The 15,528-nt window shown below is 38.5% G+C and overlaps 1 protein-coding gene across 1 annotated transcript in view; it reads left to right on the plus strand.

The window, feature by feature from the left end:
* Positions 1-9,170, plus strand: part of KIF26B (kinesin family member 26B) — a 155,498-nt gene extending 146,328 nt beyond the window's left edge. The window contains exons 13-15 of the mRNA XM_053458789.1: positions 5,564-5,766; positions 7,262-7,412; positions 7,840-9,170. Coding sequence (XP_053314764.1) covers positions 5,564-5,766; positions 7,262-7,412; positions 7,840-7,988 — 503 coding nt within the window. The 3' untranslated portion in view covers positions 7,989-9,170. The remainder of the gene's footprint in view (positions 1-5,563; positions 5,767-7,261; positions 7,413-7,839) is intronic.
* Positions 9,171-15,528: the final 6,358 nt, after the last annotated feature.

Consider the following 15,528-nt stretch of genomic DNA (forward strand, 5'->3'; position numbering starts at 1 on the left):
TTTTAATGTATATCATGGCTGAGTGTTATCTTGTAATTAATGCTTTTCCTCATTAGTTGTACAGAAGGGAATCAAACTTTTAGATCAAGAAGCTCTAAAATATTGATTCTATTTATGAAGGGCCAATACTGCCAACTTTCTCCAGCAACAAAGGTTGAGATGCCCCTACATGCACAATTCAATGTCAGAGGAGACTTTTCAAGACATCTCTTGGATTTAATTATGTATTACACAGGGCCAGCTAAGCTCCCCTTGCAAACAAAGCTTGGCCTTCCATAACACATCACAATTTCAACCCTTTAGTCGCTTATACCAAAAGTGTATCAGTCAGAAATGGAGCGTTTTTTAAGTGAAACACTGCTTATTTAGCTGAATGAAGGGTAATCAAACACTAATTCTCTTACTGAACCCTAAAAAAACAAATGACTACCAGCAGGGCACATCAATGTAGGGGCCTGGTATGGTTAAAAGCTTCCATTCTCTTTTCCATGTGTCATTTACTCTCTGACTTCCAAACACCTTTCAAATTTCCGACATTTTATTGTAAGGTCACAGGTGCCCTACGTTGGATTTGTTCCTATTAATCAGATAAGGGATTATTGCAAGCTCAAATCTGTAAGCTTATACTGTATATATATCAAAGGATCTCTTGACACCCTCTGTCTAAGTCTGTTTCCTCATTCACACTGTCTTATAATTTCCCTTAAGCTAAATTGCACTAAATCTGCTGTAACATTATAGCTTGAGGAGGAATTTTGCATTCTCTTTTAACTGCTGAAGCAGACTCCTTTACCTGGCGTTTTTAGCCCAGAGGGTGCAATCTCTGACATATATAAACCCATAGCAGCGGTATTTTTAGAGATTTTCTAGTCTTTACAGTACTTTACTATATTTAGGTATGTGAAGATATTTTCAGTATCGGAACTGAGTACTGAAGGTCATTCTTAGTGGGAACGTACTAGTAAAATACCCAAAACTATTCTTTGCAGAGATGGAAAATCTTCTTTGACTGCAGATGAAGCTCTCCATCTTGCTGTTATTTTATCTTTGAGATTTTTTTTCTCAAAAGAATCCCCGATCTGACTTGTCTCTGCACCTTTCCACCTCTCATAAGGATCAAGAGGGGGAGAGCTCTGGGAAACCAGCCCTGGGAATTTCCCAGGTATGATAATTAGTTAAGACTACGAAGAGAGAAGAAATTTGCTGGTGGTGGTTTTCAGAGCCGGCAACACGGTTCTTTTCAGAACCAGAGTTTCAGATGAAAGTCATTTCTCTCTCTCTCTCTGCTAGAGCAGCGAATCCCAACAAGGACCTTAAGACACACTAATAGAGCAGGCGGAAGAAACTGCCACATTAGATTCTCATACAGAGATTCAAAAGTCGGGACAGCTAGTGAAGTCTTGGTTTGAGATTCATATATACATACCAGTATGAATTCATGGGAGCGTAACTACACAATTCTTTTGTAACTCATCACATTGATTAGGGAAAGGACTGGTGTTGCATCCGTACCCTGTGTAGATTTCTTATCAAGTATACCGGGTTAGCATTTACAGTCCAATAATAAATAAATGTATCACTTGAACTATACATTTCACTATATTATTTTTGATTTTAACTGTTTTTAAGCTGCAATAAGTTTTGTTTTCATTACCTGTCTGTGATGCTTAGAACATAAAAAAAAATTATCAGCATACATATGCCCAAATTTCTTGACTGGTTGATGTTGTATGTTTTCAAATCCTTGAAACATTTTCTTTTTTAATAGTTAAATATTAGCTATAGTGTTCTTCATCCTTTTTGTGATATCCTTATTGTTTTGTTTTGTGTGGTTGTATCCGATACGCATATCTTCAACTTGGTGTGAACGTAAATCAGCACACTGACAGCAGAAGGTCTCAGAGGCTTTAAATGGTGCAACGAGAAGATTGATGCCCTAGGGCAATATTGCACGAGGGACTTAAATCCACCAACTCACCCAGCCCATCATGTTAAAAATGGGTCTTTTTTCATTACAGTTAATCATAAAAAAGGCCAAGCAGCTTGAGGAAAGATCACACTCTACTTATTGGTGTTAAGGGCCCCAGAGCTTTCATGTTCCAAGATCCACAATTCATAGTGTTCTACAATTATGCCTGTGATGTACTCATAGCAGGTCATGCAACCCTGTCCAGTTTTGTTTATGACTATTGTGACCAGAAACGCCTGCCATCAGAAATGATCAACATAAATCAGCAGATGTCCTCTTAGTGAAGGCCGATCTGAGGTTTGCCCTGAATTATGTGGCATGTCACTGTTTTAAATGTGCCTGCTCTGATTGTAATGTAAGCTTCGTAATCTGTCCACCAAAGTCATGTCACACACAGAAACATCTATTCAGAACAGTGCATATGTTCATAACGTGGGACTCAATGATTTGCCCCATATGTATATATATATTTTTTACACCAGTCTCCGGTAGAGGAGAGCTGGCACCATCTGGCCTTGGGCAGGTACAGCCAAGAGGCCCCCAGCCTCTTGCCCCACCCCCCTCGTAACTAACATACACACTTACACACACTCACTATAGCACAAACACACACACATTACCCATACTGTAACACACACTAAAATGTACTCACTTCATCATACCCCTCTTTGTCTCTCACTCTCTCATGCATCTCACGTTCTTCACACCTCCACACCCTTAACTTTCCTGGAACCTTTCAGTATAACTGTGAGCACCTGTGCTTTTACCGCAGGGTTGTGTGACCTCACTGAGCTCCCTCTACCAAGAGTGGGTTGTTCCAGTTGCCTCCTGCGGCAGTCCAGCTTTAAAAACCCCTGAGAGCAACTGGGCAGATTCTCAGGGTCTGACTGTCTAGAGCTGACTTTTTAATAATCTAAACTAGTTTAATGATATCTGTGAGGGGGTTTCTTGGTATAGTACAGCTGAATTCCCTACTTGAGTACATATGACTTACTTACAGAATATTTTTACCTTCTAACATGTCATGGCTCCTAACATGTCATGGCTATTACCCTTCATACAACGTATGGGAACTCTCTGGGTCATAACAGAGAAACACAACTCGGTAGCGGTGTTGTGACACAATTTTTCCTCCATGTGGGGGTTAGCCCTGTACAAAATGTCAGTTGGACCAGCCACCAATGTCAACTGGCCGCCACTCAATGTCAGCGGGACTGTCTGCTGATGTCAGCAGGACCTCCATCCCCACATCCAGAACAGGGAGGGCTAAGGGTAGCTGGAGCCTGGATGTTCCCAGGTATGCAACAATAAAATGTCTGTGGTGGACTATATTAATGGGTTAATATTGAAAGTCATCAGATATCATTACTTTGTATGCAAAGATTTCCATAGAATTGTATTGTAAATGGTATAATTTCCCAGCCTGAGTACATTGCTAGATAACCCACTGACAATTATGCCATATCCAGAAAAAGATACAGTCTGTGTAGCCAACCTAAAACAGGTGAAAGGTGCATGCTGGTAAATCTTATAACCTAAGCACAAGAGGCAGGTCTTTCTTTCATTTTAATTTAGTGGCCTTAATGAGCGCCAGCAATGACAACAGCTATCAAGATAAAACAGCAAGCATATGTCTTCACTGATATAAAGGTTATTTTAAGGTCCATCGGTTGCTATAAATATATAAATTCCTGTCATCACTGGGTGCTTGAGCTGAATTAATGCATCCGCAGAAGGCTAATGCAGTGTGTTTATTTAATAATGTCAGTAGTTTTAAAAAGTTGCTTTAAGTGTAAAAACTTGTTTGACTTTTCACTGCAGAGTTTTTACAGCTTACTCTACCCATCAATCTTTGACAGTGTCAAGAATTAACCAACCATTTGCACAAGGAAACCAACCATTCTCATCAGGAATCATATCATTCTTGCAAACACACAAAAAAATACCTTTCCCTACATAGGCTGATGTGTCTTAAGCATTTGGGATGACACTTTAATTGAAAGATTAAATGGACTGGCTGTTTTTTTTTCTGCCCGAGCTTGTGTTTGGAATTCTCTTACATTTCCTGAACTCCTCTCCTGTTCAGTTAAGTGTAACACACAAATGTTAAGTGTTTCCTTGCGATTAATGGCAGCGATGACAGCCCGTTCTCTGTATAGACATGTTTCTAGTGAGGTAATTCGGGTCTTAATGAAGGCAGATCGATTTTTGGTGTCAATTTTCCCTACGTTCTTCATCAGCAGCTGGGAATAAAGAAGCATAAGCAGATGGATAGAGTCATCTCATTGCAAGTCATTTGCAATTCACTGCTTAGTGAATAAACCACTATGAATGAGGACAAAAATTGTCATTTGGGTTGTGCATGTGCAATTGCGGTGCAAAGTTTTACAAATTTGCATGTATTCCATTCTTTGTACCACAACTGCATTTTATAAATAATCCCCATAGCTCTGAGATATCAATATCATCCTTAATCAATAAATACAATACATACACAGAAACAGCAAACCAGAGTAATGCCTTTAGATGTTTAGCTCAACAGCCATATTGATTTCCATATTTACCCAAGCGAACCTATTTATACCCCTGTGCTACGTTTTCTAGACATGGGCTATTCTTTACAAATGAGACACAATGCGATGCAGAATACATAAAAGAAACATGTGTGATACTTTGTAGGTATCCTTAAGATCTTTGACCTGGTTTAGCTTCCTTCGCAAGTTGAAGATGGAGTTGTTGCATAATGTGTTACAGGGACATTAGAAAATGTATCAGCACAAAATGCACTGATTTCTCAAAAAAAAGTGTTACACGTGAAAGCACGCAGGATACAAATGCACCCCACAGTCTTTATTTTGGGCTTCACACAGGACAGACAAGATCATGCTTGCTGTGTGGTGTTTCTTTCCACTGCCAGTCTTATCTATAGCTTATTTCCAAGTAAACCACAAACACCAAGGTGGGATCACCAAAAGCAGAAGGAATTCACCAGTGAATAACAGCTTCCAGTGTTCTGCTTGAGTCATGCTGGTCATGTCAGTCAAGGTGTAATAAAAACATACTGAAGGCGCCTTCGCACTTAGTGAAACCGCAAGAAGAGGAGTCCACTCATTTCCTCATCGTTTATTTTCTTGTTCTTTCATGCTTTTTATCATTTCCTCGGGTGTGAAAAAAATGTCTGTAGTGATATTTTTGCAGGTCTTAGTTTAAGACAGGTCTCTTTCGCACAAATGATTCATGGGCTCCATATGCTACCTACATCGCCCCCTTCCCTATGAAACCCTGACTAGTGAATTGAAATAACCCATTCTATCCCATTCCGGAAATAGTATCATTCTTTATTCTGTACCAGATTCATATTTCATATTCAACATTAAACTGTAATAAAAAAGTCAATTAATGCATTCCCTAAAAAAGCTCTAAGTATTATTTGAATTTTAGTTTTTTTTTTAAAATGTTATAATCATCATTTTTTCCGTTTGCTACTAAGTACATGATGAATGCTATTGCACTATGACTTTCAGAGTGTGGTCAGTTTTCATAGATCCTGTCCTCATATAAGCTGTAAGGTGATTAGATGTCTTTCTATAATAGGATCACAGAGACGGAGGCTTATTCCAGCATTATCTCTTGATGCCACATCTCCTGTCCGAAAACCAGCCAACAGCCCTGGAGTGCGCTGGGTGGACGGTCCTATGCGTAATGGACAGCGCAGTCTGGGTGAACCCTTTGAAATTAAAGTTTATGAGATTGATGATGTGGAGAGGCTTCAAAGGAGACGGGGCGAAGATGACAAGGTAGCAACAACAACCAAACATTGCTGTTATATTTTATTATTTTCTTTGTGTCTAATGGGAACTTAGCTGCTAGACACCAATCCATAAATGCATTTCCTAAGGTTATTTATGTAAAGGAGGACACCTTAAAACACATAATTCAGTAGTGGTGTTATTCCAGCATAGTATTGGGGTCTGCATGTCCTACCAGTGTGGAAGTTAACTCTTTCTGTGTCAGAGGGGTGGAGAGTTGCTGACAAAGGGATCTGTTCACTAAAGAAGCAAAATTACAGGAGTGTGGAATCATATGTAGGGACAAAACATTTTTTAGCATATTGGAAAAACAAGTAAAACACAGCGTTGCAGAAGCAGCATATAAAGCATTTTTCAGTAAATGCCTACCAGTCACTTACTATGTGGGTGTGCGAGCTGTAATGAAGACTGTGTAAGTGGGGTGTGTGGTCTGGCTGTGTATGTGTGTCTGTCTGGGTACGTGTATGTGTCTGGGTATGTTAACATTTGTGTCTGGGTATGTTAGCATGTGTTAGTTTGAGTGTCTGTGTGCATGTATGTTGCTGTGTCTAGTTGTATTCATTTGAATGTCTGGTAGTTAATATTGTATTAGTGTGCCTGATTTTGTTACTGTCAATATTTGGTTGTGTTAGTGTTTAGATATGAGTGTTAATATGAGTGGGTGTGCGTGTGTTGGTGTTGATTGTTGCTTTAATGTGAGAGTGAGTACATTAGCTTGTGTGTGTGTGTGTATGCATGTGTGTTAGTGTTGAGTGTCTGTGTGTGTCAATGTCCCTCCCAAGGTCAGGCTCTGGATCTTCCCCTGCTTCATAGTCTATAGAGAAGTTGGTGTGTTGAAATCTTCACCCAGAAATTTACATAATTGTATGTTGTGGTTTGTGCTTATTTGGAGAGTACCCAAGCATAGTTCTTGTGGTAATGTCTGTATATTTACTGTTCTTGTCTTGTCCTGGCTTGTCGTGTTTTGTCATTATCATGTATCTCTAGGCAGGTTTCTGGGGCATTTCAGAAGTTAGAAAACCACAACTGAACATCTGCAACCAGAGTCTTTTTTATGCATAATCAATGACAGTTTTAGGGTGGCAGTGTCCTATTATTCTGTGGAACTCCTCTACCAATAGAGTTTTTATTATTATTATTATTATTATTATTTAAAACGTACTTCACATGTTTTGCCTCAGCCCTCACACATGTAGAAGGCCAGTCTATAAGGTCTTCTACTTAGGGTCATATTATGAAATAAAAAAACTAAAGCAACATTGGAAACAAGTGCTTAATATTGAATAAAAATAAAATGTTCCAATTTTCTTACTTCGTGCAACATCCGTAGACACACCTTGCTTCATGCACATCTAAATAAGCCCCGTATAACTTTTCTATTCAGAATCCTAGCAGTTTTGTAACTTTTTTGAAAGCATGCCAAGGTTTTATAAACCGTGTTCTTAGTTAACATTGTATTCTTTTATTTATTTACTTTTATCAGACAGTGGCACGATTTAGTTCCAAGCTGAAAATCTTGGAGCATCGCCAGCAGAGGATAGCGGAGGTGAAGGCCAAATATGAGTGGCTTATGAAAGAACTAGAAATTACCAAGCAGTATCTAATGCTGGATCCAAATAAATGGCTATCTGAATGTAAGAACCTCAATTTATTCTCATTATTTATGTTTCTTTTTAAAATTTGCCATCATACACCATATTTTCTCAATTTCACTGAACTAGCAACCACTGTTAATCCATTTAGACCTAATACAGATTTTTGTTAAAACCAATTTATCTAGAACATAACAGATTACAAAGAAAAATGGTGTTTGATACATAATATTTAATAAAATGTCTACAAGTATCATATTATAATTTTTGTAGCTACTTCATAAATCATATATAATTCATATGGAGATGGATTTTAACTCATTCATGAATGATTTCTGTCTGATTTGGAGATATCTCACATACTCTTTTCTCCATTAATCACTCATAAAAACACACAAACGAGTGTTGACTACCACAATTTTCTTTACTGAGTTCGTTGTCTAAAGTTTTGTTTTGTACTTATTTTCAGTTGACTTGGAGCAAACTTATGAGGTAGACTCCTTAGAGTACCTGGAGGCCCTGGAATGTGTGACAGAACGTCTGGAGAACCGTGTCAACTTCTGTAAAGCCCACCTGATGATGATCACCTGCTTTGATATCACCTCAAGGCGTCGATAAGTGGATGAGGGGTTTGGTAGGGGTAACCAATCTAACAGCAACCCAAACTTATTCACGATAAAATTAATTTCTCCCTTCCAACAACACCCAAAGAAAATGGATTGAGGACAATTGATGGACATGGAGATGTTGGAACGTGACAGAGAATGTGAATAGAAGGGACGAGAAGATGTTTTCAGCACATTACAACCTTCCGTTATAAAAAAGACAAGGGTCAGCAGACACCTGGAGAGCACTTTGAGAAACTTTATAGGTTAATTTTGTAAATAATGACTGAAGGCAAAAAGAGAGCCAAATTTGCCCCAAGTGTAGAAACAGTGGAGGCGGATGGAAATGGGACTGAGAACTTTAAAATTAATTGGGAGAAAAGGATGAAGAAGAATCCACAATGAGACTGATTAAGTGCCTTTCAAACCTTTAATATCCAAACATTTATGTTCATATCTTATTGTGTACATATGGTGCTAGTTACAGTAAATATGAAAACTCAGAAAAAAATACCCACAGTTTTTTTTAATGTATTTGCAGCTTGTTTGCCATGGTGTAGAATTCTATTTCTGACTTGCTGTTTTAAGTACTTGTGTTTGTTGCAATGTTTCGGCTTACAGTTTAACTGTTCTTGTTACATTACGTGGCCACCAGGAGCAAAGGCTTAGTCATACGGTCTGTTGAAAAGCTTTTTTTGTGACGGCTACTGAATCCATACAGCTTGTGCATGCATGTTTAGGTATACAGTATTAAATGTACAATAGAAAGAGCTCCGTACAGTATTAAAATGCAAAAAAAAAAGTTTGCACGTTTTGTTTTTCATAAAATCAGTTGAGGTAGTGTTTTAAAATCAAATAATTTCATGGTGTATCAGAACTTTAAGCATTGCAGAAATCCATTTAAGGCTCTATACACAGACTTCTGTGGGGGTCAGAAACAAATGAGAATTGGTATGTGTTAGATTAGTATCACCAGATTCTCATAAATGCAAATTTTACTACTGGGAGACGGTTCATGGACATCCTTAACCTCTCCTCCGACCCTGCATCGTTCCCCTTGTTCAAAAGACCTGTAAACCTGCAACATGTATAAAATAACTAGGGAAAGCAGACAGTGGAAGCTACACCATATTTCTCTGAAAAGTTAGTAATCTTTTCACCCTTCCAAACTACTATAATAAAATATTGTAACCAATGGTTATGTGTTCTTGTTGGTCTATGTGGGTTCTGTATTTGGGTATTAAAATCATTGACAAAGATAAGGACTATAAATGTTGATGTGCTAGGAAAAAAAAAGCGGTACCCCAAAAATATAATATATCTGTTACATTGTGTTACTTTTGTAATGATTCTGAAACATATAACATGAATTTAATGCTGATTTCATGATGTTAAGCGAATGACTTGCACCATATAAACGCTTATGTTTCCTGTTTTGGTCTTTAGTAAATTACACATTAGTACGATTTTACTTAAAAACTAAGCAGCTCCCACGTGTGAAGGGGAAGTCAAGTGCATGCTGGTGCAGTGTGCATGCTGGAGACAGATAATTAAGGTGCACATATTGATCATAAAGTAACATCTGCAATGATATATTAATTAGTGTATTTTATACAGGACATATGCAGCTCAATAACACCAACACACATGACATGGGTAGAAGCTGGATGGGAGATCTTAACATAGAAACAAAGAGACCTAGAATGTGCTGATAAGGCCCATCTAGTCTGCCCAATTTCTGAATACCTTCCTTAGTCCCTCGCCTTATATCTGGGATAGCCTATCGATGCATGCTTAAACTCCTTCACTGATATTTACCTCTACCACTTCTGAATTTGTTGTATGATGCTCATTCCACAACTAAAAGAGACCTCCATAAACTTGGAGCTTTCACACTCAAAGATTCCACCTCTTAAAGGATATTTAGATCAACTGTAGGGATCGAACTTATCAGGGAATTAATATGCATCTATCTACTATTCGTCTATTTAGTGTGGGGTGAGGTTTCAATGACTTCACTGAGGTCCTGGCTCAGGAGGCTGTCAGATTCAGCTGTCTACAAGCTTCATGCCAAGTCAAACGATTATTTGCATTTACCTGAGTAATGTCTCACCTAGTTTAGCCCTCTGGTTAGTTCAAAACAGTAAAATGAATACAACACATCTATCATGTTTTATTAATGTAGTTATTTATCAAAAATACTTTACTGTGTGAAATCTATTAATATCTATCGTCCTTTTTTCCATATTAAATGTTGTTAACCTTTGTCACTTCACACAGAAAAGCCTAGAGCAGCCATGCTTACAAACCAGGTTTTTTTGGAACAGCCATACAGGGTTGTCCATAAAGTGTCATTCTGGTGCAAAATTTTACAAGCGGTCTTATCACCATAGCAGCCCATGGAATTATGCTGCCGATGGACCAATTGATCATTCCATTTGTTGACCACTAGAATGTATCATTATAAATAATCTCTGTATTGGTCCAACAAAGTTTTAGCAGCCTCAGTGGTCATGACCTGGACATAATCATTAATGCAAGAAGAAGTATATACTTGTTTGATTGTAAGCCTTCCCTGTATGCCCAACACATACTAATAGTAAAAAAAAATTATTGCAGACATAAGAACTATACCAGCGAATAGTTTTATATGTTTTATAAATAGTTTTATATGTTTATGTTGTAGGGCTTTGTCAAACTAAGATACATTCTCATATTTTCATTTTGTCTTTCAAATGCATTAAAACAACTGGGGTTTTATTACCCTCTGCTGCTACAGCTTCATTTGGACACTCCAAACCCTTCATTATTTTCTCTGCCTCGGGCTCGGAGCAACAAAGTACCACTGTAATAACTGTCAGGGAGACCATAGACAAAGCTACCACATTTATTCTAGATCAATGAAAGCCACACACAAGGTAATAACCTATCTGCAAACACCAGCAGCGGCAAAATGTTATGTTACTTAGTACAGAGTGATGTGATTTCAGCAAACCAGAAACGGTATATAATCTAAAACGTGTTTGATGCATTATGTTTGTGGAATGATTATATACAGTATATGAACAAGCTTTAATGGGGGTGCCTTCTTTTCTAATCTCATTAAATGGACTCCTGGCAGATCAGTGCTATAAATCGCTGTGCCAAGAAACAAAAATGATGAGGGAGAGCTTCCAACAAAACACATAAGTGGTTCCTGGGCTCATATGTTACATCATAGCCTTGCTTCCTGTTTCATAAAAACATTTGGGCAGCTGCATTAAAATACGAGAAAATAAGTATGTACACCTTTCACAAATTCACAGTTACAAGGTAAAAGTTGAGAAAATGTTCAAATTGCATATTTCCCAACACTTCAGGTGCCTGTTGAGTGGCATGGTTAGAGCAGGTGCAGGGAATGTGGTTGGGTAGACTAGGGGCAGGGCCATCATCTTTGCTTACACGTCCAGCCCCCTTGTGATGTATTGATGCAGTGATGTGACATCACATCATGGTACTCTGTTTCAATATATTGCAAGGAGGCCATGTGGGAGCTGCAATTGAGGCCTTTGCTGCAAAAACATTGACGTACTTGAGTAGCTTATAACAAATGTAGTAACGTTAAAGTAAAAAAACAGCTACCTTGAAACTTTCATGGTATTAAGGAGCTTCACAACTTGACCAAAGTCATGATATATTAGCATTTTATGTTAATAACCTTCTGTCCATGGATCCAGGCTGGTGATGGGGTAGATGTGCTCTCTACTACCATTGTATTTACCTTGTGCTTATTAACATGTTTTGTTTGTAGGTTTTATGTGAGAAAAACAATTAGATTCAAATCTGTAATCACTTTATTACAAAGGTCTCCCTTTGGGTATCATTTCTCTTACAAACAAACAGATCTTGGGCTTGATGACCAGCCTAAACCTGAATTGGCTTCAATAGTGTAAAAAGCAACACAGTAAGCAATTCGACAGCCTGACTAAGCCTCATAGAGCAATCATATATTCTGCAATAGGAATATACAGAAAATGCTACATTGAAACCATGAAAGCCCGGTGCATTAAAGCGATTTACTAATGTATGCAGTTTAAGCACCTAAAATGGATACATTTTTGCTCATACATTTCAGACCTTCTCAATGCTGACACGTTATGTACTATAGGATATCAACCACATACTCCTGCACGACTTACACATTGCTAAGTGTGCTCAAACATCATTTACAACTCTCACTACGGCGGTGTTAAATGCACTGCTACCCATATGGGCATTCCCATATCACCCCTACTTAACAAAATGGCCAACCAGTCACCAAATAAAAACATGTAATATGTTAAATAAAATATGTTGTTTGTTAATGTTTATGGATGCAGTGTTTGCGATATGTGAAAATGGGTCTTGTTTGTAATTTTCTGTACAAATGGGTTCTTCTGTACCCACTGCCAAACCCATCAAGTGTGTGTCTCTCTAAATATCCTCCGCTCCTTAACCCTCTAATGTAACTCAACCAATATCCATACACAGGCCATTGTCTAAAGGTTTTGCAAGTTGCCCATCCCAGGATTGGCTGTAAATGTAATGTATGACGGCAGCTGCATATCAGCCATTTGAATGTGTTCTGGCTCTGTTATCTTAGCCAAATCTACCAAACACTCTAACTCATTATCATACTGTCTGTGGGGAACAATACAATGGCTCATCCAGCTGAACGGCTATGGCAGAACATAATCCTGTGGCATTACCATAAAGAAACAGCTCAGGGTTGTGTTTGGGCAGGGAAGTCACACAAATTATCATGTGACAACAATGGTAGCCTCTAGGTCTGCAAACAAAGGAAGTTGTATACAACATTTTAATGAAAAAATAATCTCCATATGACTTAAATTGTTGCTTTCAGATGGTCCAATCTATAGAAAAGCCACCCACCAGAGCTTCATTTGCTACTTAAAAATCCCCCTCCTCCAGGATGATTTTCTGAATATAGACTACGTACAGGATCCTACTTACGTACATCATCATATATATATATTTATTAACAGAGTGCCTACTTTCATTTTGTCTGTAATCAGATTGTGTAGAATGGGTGGTAATATGCTGTATATAAATTATAATAATGGTGGCAATTATGGGCAATTCTACATTTCTCACACAGCCAAGAAAAAACAAAAACAAAATAAAATGATCTCTCTCCAGGTATTCGCAATATAACATGGAATTGTACCAGATTTTGAATTGAGCTGAAATGAACAGCCACTGATTTTAATTTACAGCCAAAGTCTACCCCAACATGGCAGCCATTAAAAAAATGAATGACTGTTTTATTTCCTGAAATCACAGAAACAAAGGATATTGTTAAATTAATATATCAAAATTAATTTAATAGCAAGCATACCATATATTACAATGGAAAAAAATGGGAATTAATTTATAATGTCATTTCTAGGTGTCAGGACTCATTGGCATAAGGTACTCACTGTGGTCTACACAGAAGCCACAGTATTGCCAACTAACCTTCCCTTATTATCCCTATTTCTGGCCTTACAGGCTCAAATGCAGGACAGTTGTGCTTTTTGAGCCCTTTCCTGTTTAGCCTGGGAGCTACAAGGACCAGATCCTCTGATCTAGCGTTATGAGGTTATCTCTCCTACTGCTCGCACTGTACATGCCCACTTCTGGGACCAGGGACTCATTTCAGGCAGCACTTCTGCCAACACTTCTGGTACCAGCCTCACCCTCCCAGTCTGTTGTCCCAGCCCCGTGAAATGGTTATGCATTTAGCGATTCCTTTGGCTTCTAAAAATGCCAGCCTCGAACTACAATACACGGGAACTCTCTGGTTCCGACACAGACTCTCCTGGTACAATCCTGCTTTACTTGGTCACTTTTCTTTTTCAAGAGCGGGGCAGAAAGCCTGCATGCCCAGAACAGGGAGAGCTCCAGGCGGCCCACACTGGAAAGTTTCCTGGTACGCTTACTACCTTTGGTTTAATGTCAAAAGTACAAGTTACCAGTGGTCCAAAAGAACGTCCAATGTGATTCTAATATGAAGTACTTGTTATTTTTTTTCGACACATTAATTCATCTATACATTTTGCTAAGCAGCTGTACATGCTTTGATATACTTCTATTAAACTTTCAACATTTTTGGCATGCCCTCCCTTCTGATGTGTTAGTCTGTTAGGCATAAACCATGTCTATACATCAAACCTAAAACGCAGCGTTGAACTGTGAATTACAAAGAGAAGAGTCAAATATTGTGTAACAGTGAGCTAAACAAGGCCCTTTCCCACAGGATTTAGAGAAGTCAAATTGATATAACAGTAATGCGCTCACCAGACTGTGAAGGAAATCATGTGAAGAAACCGCAAACATTATATGAGCACATGAAATCTTTTCTGCAGTTCCTTGATACCTTTTCTGGATTCAATCTTCTTGTAAATTCGATGTAAGATGAAGCAGACTGAAAAATGAAAATGCAGTAAAGTAAAAAATCAGCTTGAAAATGGTCAAAGAAACATCACATAAGTCCTGTTTACAAATCATCAATTCCACCTTGTTGCTTAAATGTTACCGGCTTTGGTTTCGTGGTATTTATGACCATAATATGTCAGCGTCTCAAAAACAAAGACACAAACCACCTTCTGCGAGCATAATTACTGATGCGTAATCTATTTTTGTACTTTTTGGATCTTACCTTATTTTCAAATGCTGGTTTCAATCCCAAATGACTTTCAGAAATGTTAAAAACAATATTGTCAAGTGCAAGGAGGTTTTTTTTGGTACTTAACCTATGATTAATGTGTTGATATAAAATAAATTTACTATAAATTCACTAAAGAATGTAAGAACTTTTCACACTGTCAAGCATGCAGAGTAGTGCTGATGATACAGTGCAGATATGTGTATGCAGGATGTAGAGTTCCGCTGCAGGTATATTTTTGTTCTGGCATAGCTGGAACAGCCACTGTAGCTAGTCGTGTATTCTGGCCTAGACTGACGAGGCCTACGGCTGCAGCCTTTCTGCCACAAAACCAGGGGCCGATTGCCCTATTGGGCGATCAGCTCCCCATTGTACTGCTGCTCAATGGATCAGCATGGTCTCTATTGAGCGCTAGGTGCTGTGCATCGTTCTGATCAGAGTGCAGAGATAGGACATCCCATCCTGGAGCTCAGTTAAATGGACAGTGGTTGGGGGGGTAGGTAAGTTTGCACATTGTGAGTTTTCCCACCCTGGAACATCACCTCAAGGGTTTTATAAGAGCCTTAGCCCAGCAACATTTGGGAGGACTCTACTGCAGGTGTAAGTCTAGAGATACTGATACTTGGGTGCACTATTTTTTTTGGTGCCCCTATTAATAAAACACACTTACTAACATGGAAATTCACTCTACACCCTACACGAACACACACACTGTCATATCATACACCTTTGCACACATGCACACTCTTCCTCTCTCTCCCGGGACCACTAACCCCACCGTACCCTGACATACACGCTTAAAACTATACGCTGGCACACACGCTAATACCATACACACGCTAACACAATGTGCAAGAAAACATGCCAA

This window comes from Spea bombifrons, chromosome 3 (assembly GCF_027358695.1).
Source record: "Spea bombifrons isolate aSpeBom1 chromosome 3, aSpeBom1.2.pri, whole genome shotgun sequence".
In the NCBI taxonomy this organism is placed as follows: Eukaryota; Metazoa; Chordata; class Amphibia; order Anura; family Pelobatidae; genus Spea; species Spea bombifrons.